This window comes from Heterocephalus glaber, unplaced genomic scaffold (genome assembly GCF_053883595.1).
Source record: "Heterocephalus glaber isolate CG9 unplaced genomic scaffold, H.glaber_assembly_v1.0 deba00001429, whole genome shotgun sequence".
NCBI classification, from domain to species: Eukaryota; Metazoa; Chordata; class Mammalia; order Rodentia; family Bathyergidae; genus Heterocephalus; species Heterocephalus glaber.
This window is the reverse complement of record NW_028258294.1, coordinates 5,987,220-6,002,063: the sequence shown is the minus strand read 5'-3', so window position 1 is coordinate 6,002,063 and position 14,844 is coordinate 5,987,220. Positions and strand designations below refer to the sequence as shown.

The 14,844-nt window shown below is 35.2% G+C and overlaps 1 protein-coding gene across 5 annotated transcripts in view; it reads left to right on the top strand.

Moving 5' to 3' along the window:
• Grm5 (glutamate metabotropic receptor 5) overlaps positions 1 to 14,844 on the top strand; it is a 547,664-nt gene that overhangs the window by 214,565 nt on the left and 318,255 nt on the right. For all 5 annotated transcript variants that reach the window (XM_004868208.3, XM_004868207.3, XM_087212259.1 and 2 more), the window contains one exon: positions 4,042 to 4,291. In XM_004868208.3, coding sequence (XP_004868265.1) covers positions 4,042 to 4,291 — 250 coding nt within the window. The remainder of the gene's footprint in view (positions 1 to 4,041; positions 4,292 to 14,844) is intronic.

Below are 14,844 nucleotides of genomic sequence, written 5' to 3'. Positions count from 1 at the left end.
TAGCATCAAACACAGATTAGAAAATGGCAAATTGTGATAATTATTAATCTGTCACCTTTAGCCCCATGAGCTAGACTTGGGGCTATATATCAAAATCTAGAACCAACCAGAAATATGTTTGCAGTAAATAAGCTTTTCAAAATAGCAAATTAGCCCTCTGGGGAGAAGACTTAGAAACAGTTAAGGGGTAGATAGAGAAATAGAAGGAGAGGGAACGGTTAGTGCTAAAGTTAAAGGATGTAGGTAAATCATACAAAGTTTGGGAAACTGGTGAGGGCAGAAGGAAAAGAGAGAAGGAAGGAACAAAAACAATAATAAAACTAACAGTAACTGTGACACTAGAAACTGTGTTCACACCCATAAATATGGAATTGAGAAAACACAAAACAGGGCAAAAGCAGGAAGAAGGCAAGAGAAGAATAAGAAGAAGGAGAAGGAGAAGACAAAAAAAGAGAAAAGAACAAAAAGTGTTCCCTTCAAGGCATGTCTGCTGTCACCTGTGGACAATGTAGGGAGCATATAGATTTGTGTCAACTGAACTCAGTGAGCTGGCCATAGTCTACTGAAATTCAGGCAATTTCTGGATGAGTGGCTGGAACTGAGCTCCCTGACCTTCAGGTTTGAACTCTGCACTGTTGTATTGTGAGGGAGTCCAAGTTGCATCAAGAGGTACTGACCCCAACAACTCACTTGCCACTGCAGTCCACTGACTGTGTTGGAGTGATTCTCTTTGCTGTCTCAGTGGGCTTCAATTTTCAACAAGCCTAAGAAAGGCTCTTTCTCTGCTGCTCACCACTGAACAATATTCCTGGGCTCAGTATGATGGCCTTTCTGCTCTCCTTCATGCTAAGTCTGGACCCCAAAGTGGGCTGGCCCTGGGGTGGAGGTCAGGTCACTTCGCACTGGTCTCCTGGCTGGCAATGGTGGGCTCCTCAGGGAGGGGCTCAGGCTGCACCAAACAACTCACTTTGAAACAATCAGTAGCTCACTGAAGAGACCAAGGAGAAGTTTAAAAAATTTCTAGAATCAAATGAAAATGGAAATACAAAGTAACAGAATTCCTGTGCTACAACAAAGGCAATTCTAAGAATTTATAGCTGTGAGTGCCTAAATAAAAAAAATCAGACAGATCTCAAATAAATAATGATCCATCTCAAGGTTCTAGAAAAACTGAGCAATAGCAAACTGAGTCCAAACCCAACAGAAAGAAAGAAATAATGAAGGTCAGAGCTGAAATTAATGATATAGAGATGGCAAGAGCAGTACACAAGAGTTTATTTTTTGAAAAGATAAAACAAAATTGATAAACCCTTAGCTAAACTAAGCAAAAGAGAAAAATTCCGAATTACTAGAATTAGAGATAAAAAGGGTGATGTTAGAATAGACACCACTGAAATCCACAGGATTATTGAGTTCTATTTTGAAAATTTGTTTTCTCAGTTATTTCTAATATAGCCATTTGAAAACTCTGCAATCATTTGCCTTGTACTCCTTATTCATTTGAAATTTACTCTTCCTATTTATTTTTTTAAACCAACAGAATTTTATTCTCCCACATTTCTGGAGACCCTAAGCTCTAAATCAAGATGTCAGTAGGGTCACAAACCTCCAAAGGCCCTGGGAAACCATCCCATATATCTGTCTTACCTTTTGGTGGATGCTAGCAATCCTTGGCAATCTTTGGGTTATGGAAGTGTCATGCCAATCTCTGCCTCCATGTTCACATGAATTTCTCCTGTCTCTCTGTGTCTACATGCCTCTCCTCTTCTCCCCCCCCCATTAATTTTATTGGTACATTTATTGGTACATGCTGACATTCATTATTGGGAGTTTGTACCTTTACATAATATATCTTGGTTCTTATTTTTCCCCATTCCCCTTCCCTCTCTTCAACCCCTCCACCCCTTGCTATTTACAAAGACTTTATTTGCATTTCTTCCTTTTCTCATATTTATTCCTTTCTGTTCTTTCCTTTCCCTTACCCCTCCTACTCCCCCTTCCCCTTTGGACCTTTTCTTCCTATTTTACATTATCTATTATACATTTTGATCCTTATTTACACTGAGGACATACTCAGTGAAATAAATAGGACACACATATGTAAATACCAGATAGTTTCTCTGGTGTGAGAAACTGAAAGTGTAAATACGAATCAAATGTATAATACTCTTCCTATTTGAAATTCCAGTTTCTATGTCTACTTGATTTTTAGGCTAGTAGTATCCTTTTATATTATATTTATATCTATATCATCTATATCTACATCTATATCTATCTATCTATCCATCTAGCTATCATCTATCCTTTTGTAATGACTCCTGAATTCTTCAAAATAATGTTCTTTGCACAGCCAAGCTTTTGAAAACTCAGAAAATTAGCTAGTTTTATTTATAGAGCCTTAAATTGCTTAAAAATATCTGAAATTGAAACCTCATGACCTTTAAATGGGAAAAGAAATGCAGATATAATTGGACTTCTGAGACACTTGAAAATCAGTCATGGCAAAGTGGAGGGAACAGAACTTGCAGTATCAGATCTGTGACCAGAGTTCAGCCTATATATATATATATATACACACACTCTGGGAAATGTAGATCTAACTGCCTTATTTGTTCTATCTCTGGAATGGAGAATATAACATCTACCAAAAAATATTATTGTTAGAATTAAAAGAGAGTACATATTAAAGATGCTGATATACTTCCTGCATACAGCTGATTGCCAATATTTATTTCCATTTCTTATTCATTTGCTATAACAAAACACAAGATCTGGATAATGTATAAAGAAAACTGTTGCATTTGGTTTATGATTCTGGTGGCTTGAAAATCCAAATAACATGGTACCGGTGTCTGAATGTTTTGTAACATGGTGGAAAATTGAATGGGAACCAGCCTTAGAGAGAGCACATATATGAGCAAAGAAGCAAGAGATTGAGCAGGAGCCTGCATTTTCTTTCTGTAAGAACCAAGTGGAACGAATCCATCCCAGCAGACCTTACCCATTCCCAGGAGATGACATTAATCAACTTCTGAGAGTGCAGATCCCATGATCTCCTCACCTTCCTCTGGACTCCACTTCTTAAAGTTTTCACCACCTTAGCATTTTCATATTTGGTACCAAGCACTCAGCACCTGAATCATTGAGAGATAAAGTATATCTGAACCAAGGCAGTGAGATGAATTTATCATATAAGGAGAAGCAAAAGGAAATGAGATAGAAAGGAGAAAAACTTCTGTAGATAAATGTGTTTTATTGTCTCATTCTTAGAACGCGAGTTCATATCTAAAGGAAATCAAGTCTGTTCACCTATGTTCATTGTAGTACTATGTAAAATAACTAAGAAATGGGGATAGCCTAAGTGCCTGTCCTCTGATAAGTGGATAAAGGACATGTGATAATGTGAGATATATATATATATATATGCACAGTGTAATACCATTCAGCCATAAAATGTAATGGAATACTGTCCCTTGTGATAACATGGATGGAATTGGAAATCATCATATTAAGTGAAACAAGCCAGACACAGAAAGACAAATACTGTATGAAAAAAACTGAGCATATATATTTTTATAAAAATATAAGATATCTATACATATATGTAGAATGTAGTGCAACTGTAATTTGCCCCAAATGAACAAGTCAGTGAAAGAGCTGTTTAAATTATTTATGTCACTGCTGAGACAAAATACCCAACACCCACAACTTAAAAGAGAAAAAGGTTATTTTAGCTCACAGTATGTAGACATTTACATTTAGCTAAAAACTCATCACAAGACTAACCCACTGATAAGCAACAAACCCCCACATGATAGAGTTACCTCCCAAAGGCTCCACCTATGAGCACATTAGGCTTTAAGGGAGGACATTTAGATATAAACCATAACAAGAGCAAAAATTCAAATTCAACTTTTTGAGGTCCAAGTCTAACATCATGAAATGATCTTCATGGTTCTAATGCTTTTGGATTCTGATCATATCCAAATAATGCAACTCTCTCACTTAACTACGCCTTTGCTTATCTGTGTTTTCACACAGGCAACTATGGAGAAAGTGGGATGGAAGCTTTCAAAGATATGTCAGCCAAGGAAGGAATTTGCATCGCCCACTCTTACAAAATCTACAGCAATGCAGGGGAGCAGAGCTTCGACAAGCTCCTGAAAAAGCTCAGAAGTCACCTGCCCAAGGCCCGGGTGGTGGCCTGCTTCTGTGAGGGCATGACAGTGAGAGGTCTGCTGATGGCTATGAGACGCCTGGGTCTCGTGGGAGAATTTCTGCTTCTGGGCAGGTGAGTGGTGAGAAAATTTACACATAATTAATGCCAAAAATTTCACAGTATTCTAGTATATCTTATGGTGCACAAGGACAGATGTTTTAGAATTTTAATGTGTGTTCCAGAAGAAGGCTTAAATATCATAAAATGCCAATGCTTGGAAAAAGTTCTAGAAAATCAGTAGATATGCTGTATCCTGATTAATGGTAACAGAAATTAACATGTGAAGATTATGAGTCCTTAAATTCTCAAAAAAATCACTGTAAGGAAATGCGATGAATTCTAACATGCTTGGGTGATTATTTTGGGAAATCTATACATATCAACCTTGCTGCTTTTGTTTTTAAAATTGATTTTGAGAATAGCTCTGTATGCTCGGTTTATAATATATAATCATATTATTTACAATTGGAGGTGAAAAATTGATTCAGAACTAATGTTTAAAACATTTGAAATTAACTTAATATTTTATATTTCAAAACTGTCATTAACTTATCTGATCACCAAGATTGTTTTCAGACAAAATTCTAACCATTTAGCTTCTAAAGGGATTGGATTTAGTTATCCAGAAAGTCACCTGATTGGCACAACTCAAAACACTCATCCTGACGTTGCTGAATCAGTATATTCTACAAGTTCTCTCAAAAAGCAATCAAAAGTTAATGCATACATGTGTCCTACTTACTTAAAAGTATGGCCTCAATGTATGTATAATAGATAATGTGAAATAGGAAGAAAAGGTTCAAAGGGAAAGGGAAGGGGAAGGGAAAGTGAGAGGGGTGGGGGAAAGGAAAGAAGGGAAAGGAAAAAATATAGGAAAGGAATGTAATTAGGGAGGAGTGGAGGGGTTGAAGGGCGGGCAGGGGAATGGGGAAAAAATAAGAACCAAGATGTATCATGTAAAAGTACAAATTCCCAATGATAAATGTCATCACATGGTGTACCTAAAATGTACCCATAAACTTAATGAATTTTTAGAAAGTTAATGCATACATATACATAATGTGAAGTAATTGTGTACATATGTATGTGTGTACTGCTTTTATTTTAAAGAAGGAATTCATGTAAGTAAGGAGACTGTGAAGTCACAGGACCTGCATTTGGAAAGTTAGAAAACTAAGAACATTGATGTTTAACTCCAAACTGAGTATAGACCACAGAACCATGAGAACTGAACTTGTTAAGGTTCAGTCTCAAGTTTGAAGCCCAGGAAGAGCCAGTGTTTCAGTCCAAGCCTGAAAGCTGGAAAAGACCAAGCTTCCTCTTATTCAGTCAGTTAAAAGCTTTTCCTCTCACTCAGCCTTTTTATTTTATTCAGGTCTTCAGGCCTGGGTGAGGCCTATCCACTTTGGGAAGGCCATTCTGCTTTACTCAGTCTATGATTCAAGCGTTGTCATTCAAAAACACTCTCACACACACGAGCATAATATTTGACCAAATATCTGAGAACCCATGGCCCAGTCAAATAGATGCATAAAAGTAACCATCACAGTCAATAAGAGGCTACCATGGTTTTGAATGTGTGAATGAAATTTACACCTGAGATGGTAACATTAGAGTTTTAACAATGGCATCTAAACTTTCGTTCCATGTCTTTACGAAGTTATCATGTATTACATAATCTCAAGAAGCACCACCTTTCTCAATATTTATGTCCACTATAAAAAGCCATGTCACTTGCCATTAACTTTTGATGATGGTTAAATAAATTATGCTTCCTTTACTTTCAAAATGCTTAACTGACCTTCTGTGGATAGATATAGTTCATGCCTAGATACATTTTCTGACAGTAACTTTATGTACCTAATTTTTTCTGCTTAATCAAATGGCAGTAGGTTGTTGGGGCTATTTTGGAATGAGGGCACACATCTTTCAAAAAATGATATTGGGTGAGATTTCTTTTTCATTGATGTTATATATTTTGTCTAAATTCATCTCTACTTGGCAGGAGTAATGTAGTGGTTAGTTTAATACAACCCATGAACACGCCTACTTACAATATTCTTATATTCCACAGAGAAGTGTTATCATTGGGATAAAAATAACAGGAAAGAAGCTGGAATTAAACAGTCCTGTTTTTTTTTCTGATAGGAAATAAATAATTGGGCAGCTCCTATATTTTTCTGTTGCTAGCATTAGATGAAATCAGAAGAAATTAGACTAGCATTATTAACCTCAATAAAAGGAATTCATCATGATTGACATTTCCATCTATGATTTTTATTGCTCTCATATTACAAAATCAAAATTCAACATTTTAAAATTTATTTTGAATAAACTAAATATGTAAAGTTATTTTCAAGTCATTTAATTCGTGCAATAATACACTTATAACCTATAGTTAGATTTTCTTAATTCTTTCATTGACTGGATATATGGTAATTCACACTTAATGAGCATTAGTTCATTTCATTGTTAACAATATTTGTTAGAAATGCCTTCCTACTCCAAATTTAAAAATAGTTCCATGTACATATGTACATATGTACATCTCTTGGCTCATAATATTTTTTTGAAACTAACACGTGATACTCTTTCAAATATTTGAAAATGAGAGTATGGTCCTCACTCTCCTTCAATTTCTCTTTGAATTATTGCTACATTTTCCTACTGTCATAGTGATATGGTACTCCAAATGTTACTGAAACCATTTTATCAGAACCCTTTGTCAAGTAGGACAGTTTAACAAATGTTTTGTGATAATTACTATTGTAATGATTTGTCCCAAGCATTTATTTGAAGAATATCATGTTAAAGTGCTTGGAATATATCAATGAATGAAACAGACAATAATTATTACCTTAATTGAGCTTACAGATAGATGGTAAGAGCAATTAAAATGTACCTCTAAGAACAATTTGCACTTTGGGTACTGTTATAATTTCTATTTTATACAAAAACAATTAAGAATAAGCAAATACTGGAGAATAGCACTGTGGATCAGAAAGGAAAATTTTAATATTTGTATGAAAAAAGTAATAGATACCCTCTTTCATTGTACAAATGAGGAAACTGATACTCCCAAAGATTGGATGGCATGTCTAAAGCCACAGAAGAACACCATTACAATGACTTATAATCCAGTGTTATTCTTTACTAATGTGTCTCCTGTGGACTACAAACAGGGCAAAATTGATAATCTAATAGCAATCCACTGGTTCTACATAGTCCATGGGTCAACAAAAAATAATTTTAATTTCAATTAATATTTTATAGTAATGTTATCTCATAAAATTCCTGTAAGTTCACCCTGTAACTTGTCTTAGTATTTTAAGATTATTTTGTTTGTATATATCTTTTTAAAACTCTGTTTATATCTTCACTTCCTCCAACTCATGAATGGTTTTAGGATCTAAAAGTCAAAGCTGTAAGAATATTGACTATCTTTACAATTTTCCAGAAGTTTCCATATTTAACAACTCTAGTAACTTATAAATCTCTTCAGTTGCCTGAGGTCACCCATGTTTAATAGATCATTTAATAGTGTTTGGCAGGAGGAAGACAACTCTCCTGCTGAGACGGCCTCATCTCTCAACATACCCCACAATCTGTGCTACACATCAATGAAGTATTCAAGTGATACAGACCTGGCCACTGGGTCTTTCCATTGAGCTCTGGATAAGCTGTTGTCTCAGTACAATAAAAATGTCCTGTTAGGTCCCTGAAATAGTCTCACTAAACACTTTACCCCTTACAGCTGACTGAGATCAATAATCTGCACAGAAATAGCATTTCTAAAGGGGCTTATATAGATTTTTGAATGAATAACTGTTATAGTTCTATACCTAGGAAAGTGTTATTGGTCATATATTATTTACAAAAATAAACCTGAATATGAAGTTAGAAAGAAAGCAATTCTATCACTGTTTAAAGATAGTTTCATTTGTCTATAAGAACAATCATAGCTTTATTTGAACTGAGAATCTTGGTTCTTCAATTTGATGATTATTATCATGCCACAAAAGGAAATTGACTTAAATTATAAATGCTTTGGAGGATTATAAGTAGTATTTCTTAGTAAGGGCTTAGCCATTAACATTGTTCAAAATGGAAAGAATGAGAATTTAATAACTATCTGACTAATGGAATTATAAACAATTGTTCTAGTAAAAGATGACAATAGTTATTACCTAGATGTAGTTATTCTTTATCCTTACACATCACTAAAGTATCTATTCCATCTTCAAGCCATCTGCAGACAAATATAATTGTCTTCTACTGTACTGCTCAATGTCATTAAATTGAAGGGATGGAAAATTACTTTCATTGAGTTCAGGAGGGGTGGTGGAGAGGTGAGAGAGAGGAGAAAAGGAAAGAAAGACAGAGGGTCTCATTTAATACTCTAAACAATATTGAGTATGTCAAGTCTCGTAATAATAGCCCTACTTTATAGGAAAGTTGAGACTAGGTTAAGCAAATAGACAAGATTATAAACTCATCCATTCTAAGTATCAGAAAGAGAAAAGAATTTTAATTAAATTAATCTTTCAACACTTGGATAAGCACAGTTTATATTGCATTATTTGTGTTTTATTGTTTCGGACTATACTTTGAAAATTAAAGAAACCTAGGAAAAAACCCTTGAAAATTATAGAAAGTTTTTAACATATCTTTAATGCAAATAAAGTCAAGGTATGCCTGACTTTGACTTGATTTTGTTTTTCTGCTCATCTACATTTGAACTGAGAAGACCAGACTAATCATATCATCATGTCCTGTTCAGTATACAACTAGCCATTGTTCAGATGCATCTGCCTTAGATCATATGCAAAATTCTCTGAACCTTGTTGATTAAGCCCAGAGAGTAAGGGGAGCATGTGTGAAAGAAGTTTGTAAAGAAGTCTGTAAGATACCATTTTGTGCCTTGTATTGTGGTGTGCGTGTGCGTGTGTGTGTGAGTGTGTGTGTGTCTGTATCTGTCTTTGTGAGTATGTATATGTAATATAAAATATAAATTACAATATATATTAATATATAACATAATATATATTATGAAAGAGTTTTTATGGAAGTGAGAAAATAAAATGAGATATTATTTTCTAAAACCTAATCATAGAATATAGAATATGGATTAGAAGAGATCATGTAGATGCAAGGAACCAGTACTCTGCACATACCATACATGATACTGTTGTAGACTAGGGTATGTAAATAGTGAAAAGGTAGCAGACTTATTTACTAATTACAAATTTATAGGAGCTGATGGATGATACATTTGTTACTGTGTACAAGAATGTGGGGAGGATGCCAAAAATGACTCCTACACTTATAAAACAATGTGAATGACAGTATCTTTGCTGAGACAATGATCATGGAAAAAGAATCAAGGACCAGATGAGAAGATGATGAAGTTGGTTTTAGATAGCTTGACTTGATGTGTATTTCAAACATAAAAACAGGTAAGAAGGAGAATATGGGAATCTAGAGCTCTGAAAAGATAAATAAGTGGTAAATAGAACTGAATAAATCATCACAGCAATCTGTTCAGTAATTGCACACACAATTGTGTAGAATCAAAAGAGAGAAAACTTAGTGATTCACCTTTGAGGGACCTGAGTATTTTTAATGGTTGAGAAAAAATGGTGAACTGTGAAAAGGAGATAGGGAAAGGGCAAATTCAGAGATAAAGAAAGAAGACCAAGACCGCCACACCAACCAAGTCATGGGAAGAAAGTGTTCAAAGTAGAGACCAAAGTAGAGGTGAGTGATCATTTTGTGTCAAATAAAAGTGATACTGAAAGGGATTTTTATTTATTGAGGTGGAGATAATTGATGATTTAGCAAAATATGACTGAATGGAAGAGTCACAATAGAATAAGAATGACATAGATAAGAAGCTAGCAGGAGGTGAGAAAATGACCCATGGACTACAGGCCAGTGTTTGGGGAAATTTATGGGTTTTTTATGTTTCTTTTTTTTTGGTACCAGGGATCGAACTCGGGACCTTGCACTTGCTAGGAAGGCGGTGGAACCACTGAGTTAAATCCCCGGCCCATGGGGAAATTTAATAAGAAGTAGATAAGGATGAATTCTATCTTGAGGGAAAAAGATATTAAAACAAAGACATTTTAACACAGCATTTTTATTTCTTTCCAAATCCATAAGTTACAAACATGAAATAGAATTTAAGTGGTGAACAAAGCTTCATCCAGAAAGTGTTATTAAATTATTTTCTATTATAACCTTCTAAGTGAAAATATGATCATTTTATGTGAGCATAAGTTAAATTGTACATTTTCCTTATTATAATAGGTGATATGTGAGTATACCTCTATTTTTGCCATGTAACTATTCTCTATTTATGTACTCACTCCATTTTTTCTGATTATTTTTCCCAATTAACTTATAATTAGGGAAAGTAGTACATTAAAATATGATGAAAATGCTTTGCTTTCATTATTTAATTTTGTTTTGTTGAATTTTTTTTACCAGTACATGTTTATATTACATAAGAAATGCATTAATCATGGAGAATTGGCACATATACATATACTGCATCTTTATTTGCTTTTTATACAATTTGAACAATGTCAAATTTTCTGTATTTAGTTATTTTCTTTTTTTAATGACTCTCAGGATATGTACATCTCATTTAAAGGCCAGTAATGGAGTATTTTTTAAATTTAATTGGTTATATAATTTTGGATCACAGATAAAACATGGGATGAAATTAATGAAAAGGAGTAGTGAATAGTCAAAAATGCCTGAAAAATGGGAGAATAGGTGGAATTTGAAGCACAAGGACAGGAGACAAGCTAATTGAGAAAGTCAACTCCAGAACTAGAACAGAAATAAAAATGTTAGGAACTAATATACTTAAGTATTTGAAAATAGAAAAAATCACTTGATAGCCTCTCTTTTCTTGGTAAATTAATTAGGAACAAGTGAAGAAGAAGTGTGTGTGTGTGTGTGTGTGTGTGTGTGTGTGTGTAGTGGGTGGCATTGAGAAGTTGTCAGGGGAGATTGAAAAACCAGAATTACACTCCTAATAACTAGTTTCCTATAGTACCTTTTAAAAATATTACTCCATCTGTTATAAACAATGTGGAAAGGAAGATTTGACTACACTGTAATTAAAATGTTCTTAAAATAACAGCAGATTTAACATTAGCACATGTACTGTCACATAAAATATTATAATGAATTCTTATTGTTGGGGTTTTAAAAGTTGATTAATCAACAGCCTACTTCTCAAATTAAAAACCAACAAAAATGAGTCATGGAAATTAATGTATATTAAGTAATTAGAGACCAAGAGTTTGATGACTAAATGGACATTCCAACCCTGCTCCTGAAACGGTCACAGGGAGGACTCAACAAACTTGGACTTCCTCATATTAGTTAGCTTTGAAAACAACCAACAGAAAAAATCTTAAAAGTTCAGGGAACAGATTGGTCCATAAAAAGGAGAAGGCAGGTCATAAATGCTAAACTTCTTCTCCAGTCTTACCAGAAAAAAAAACTATCTCCATGTGAGAAAGATGGAAGGTGTTGGAGAGAATCCATGTTTTCCTCCCCGATTTTTTTCCTTCTGTACAGTGGACCCCCCCCCCAACATCCAGGTTAAGATAGTTCTTTTATCACTCATGGGGAAAGGAAAGAAGGGAAAGGAAAAATTGTGAGAAAAGGAAAAAAATGGAAACAAAGTCTTTGTAAATAGGGAAGGGTGGATGGGGTGATAGGAGGATAGGGAATGGGGAAAAAATAAGAACCAAGATACATCATGTACAGGTACAAGTACCCAATGATAAATGTAAATGTATTGTATATCTAAGCTGTACCAGTAAAAGAATTTAAGGAGAAAAAAAAGTCCCTTGTGAAGTTGACTTTACTGATGTAGAATCTGAAGCTCAGAGACATTACTTACCTCACCAATGATGACCAAGCATACCAGATGTAAAGCTAACACTAAAGTGATGCTAGTCACCCTGTAAGGTTTTATGTGCTGAAATGTCCAAAAGTAGAATAGATGGCCACAATGTTAACGCAAAGAGAAGTATTTCTGTTTGTAGAATGAAACCAAACTATCCTCTGAAGCCTCTTCCTGTAATAGGCCCTGTGCTTTAAAGGCATGTGAATCTCAGAGTATTTCATATATTTAGGACTGACTGTACTTCCAAAATCTGTGTAAATAAAATTGTTTTACTGATAATAATTGTTAACTATAAAATTTTGTTTGTCTATCAAACACTTCTCAGTGGTTTTTTTGTATATTAATTTATTGATTTTTGATAAAAATCCTATTCAGAGGTTATTATTATGAATCTCATTGTATGACTCAGGAAACTGAAACACAAACAGAAACCTAATTTTCTGAAGCTTAAATAGAGCCATTGGAAAGGGAAAGGGGACCAAGTATTAGAGGCAGAAGTGAGGGAGGGAAGGCATAGGAAATAGAAAAAAGTAAGATGTATTGTATACATGCACCAGCTCCCCACAATAAATTTAATCAATATGTACTATAAACATGTACTAATAAATTAAAAAATAAAAGACATTTCTGATAACAAAAAGAAAAGATTACACATGTGACAAGTGTCAGAGAGGACAATGAAAGTTAGCCTGGGCCCTTCACCAGTGTGATAAGCTATCTTTGGATCTTTGATGATCTTTATAGTATAAAGTATTCATGTATGTTCATCACTGACAAAGTAGTCAATCTTTAACAAAGAAAAACAAAAATTAGAGGTGATTTGTAGAAAGTTTTATCAGTTTTAAAAAAATAAAAAAAACACCGCACCCCAGCAGCAATCCATTAGACACCCCCCCTCTGCTCCTCTGTACAGCCACCTGGTTCCACACTATAAAGACACAGAGGACACCAGACCACCAGACCATGGTACTGAGTCCTGCCACTCCTGGCCCAGAGGTAGGGGCTTCTGAGCCGCCATCCTACTGCTTCTGGTCCAGAAAAAGGGGCTTCCCAACCACCATCCCTCCCACTGCCCCCAGCCAAGAGGAAAGGGCTTTTGGGCCACCATCCCTACCAGCACTCCCGGGGCCTGTCCCACCTCTCCCAGCTCAGAGGAGGTGATCCTCAAGGGTGCCAAGAGCACCCCCCCGGCCCCCCCAGTCGAAATGAGAAAACACATAAATAAGTCTCAAAACCAGACTTCCAGATCACCTACAGAAACCCCAAAGGGAAAGGAGATGGAACACTTGATACTCAACCACCTGGACCCACTGAACTGGCAACAAATGGGGATCTGGAAAAAATGAAATCAGAAATAATTTCTCAGATAACAGGAGAGACTGTGCTCCTAGTTCAAGACATGATTAATAAATCTAGAGAGGAGCTGAGGAACATGATGGAATCCCAACATAGGAAACAAATGGAATCCATAAACAGATGCAAATAGATTTCCAGGAGATGAAAAACTCAACTGAAAGTCTACACAGCAGAATGAGCCAATGTGAGGACAGAAATTCAGATATAGAAAATAAGATTGCAATTAATGACCATGAAAAGAAAAATTGCTTCAAAGTTATAAAGGAACATGAGAAATCAATCTAGCAGCTGCTAGATGATGCAAAGAAGAATAACATAAGAATGATTGAAGTCAATGAAGAAACAGGAGAGAGTGGAGATGACATAAGAAAACTCTTCACAGAAGTAATGGCAGAAAACTTCCCAAGCAGGGGAAAAGAACTTGACTTACAGATAAGTGAGGCATATAGGACACCAAATAGCCTTAATAAAATAAAATCTACACATAGGCATATAATTGTTAAGATTCCAGAAACACAACAGAAGAACAAAGTTCTCCAAGCAGTCAGAGAAAAGAAACAAATCACATACAAAGGAAAGCCCATCAGAATCACAGAAGACTTCTCAACACAAACCATCAAGGCAAGAAGAGCTTGGAGTGACATATTCCAAGCCCTAAAAGAAAACAGCCTCCAACCCAGATTGATGTACCCTGAAAAACTATCTTTCAAAATGGATGGAGAAATAAGATACTTTCATGACAAAGAGCACCTTAGGAACTTCATGAATACCAAACCAGCACTCAAAAAATTTTTACACAATATCCTAGGAACAGACATTGAGGATCACAACCTCAGGAAGCAAAGTCGAATGAACCCATCTGGCATGACAAGAAATTAAATGTAAAGGGGGAGAACCCAACAAAAAGAAAAAGTCATGGCAATGATAAGTTAATGCGTTTCAGTTATAACCATCAACGTTAATGGTCTCAATTCACCAATCAAAAGAAATAGACTGGAAGAATGGGTCAAGAAGCAAAATCCAACAATATGCTGCATACAAGAAACACACTTAATTCAAAAGGAAACTCATAGACTGAAAGTTAAAGGGTGGAAAACAATACCCCATGTGAGGGAACCCCAAAAAAAGCAGGAGTAGCTATCCTCTTGGCAGATCAAGTAGATTTCAAACCAACACTAATTAAGAGAGATGAAGAAGAACACTACATCCTTATAAAGGGAAGAATCCAAGAAGGAGAGATGACAATCATAAATATCTATGCAACAAACACTAGTGAACCCAACTATATAAAACAAGTACTAATGGACATGAAAAGTCATATATGCACCAATATAATTGT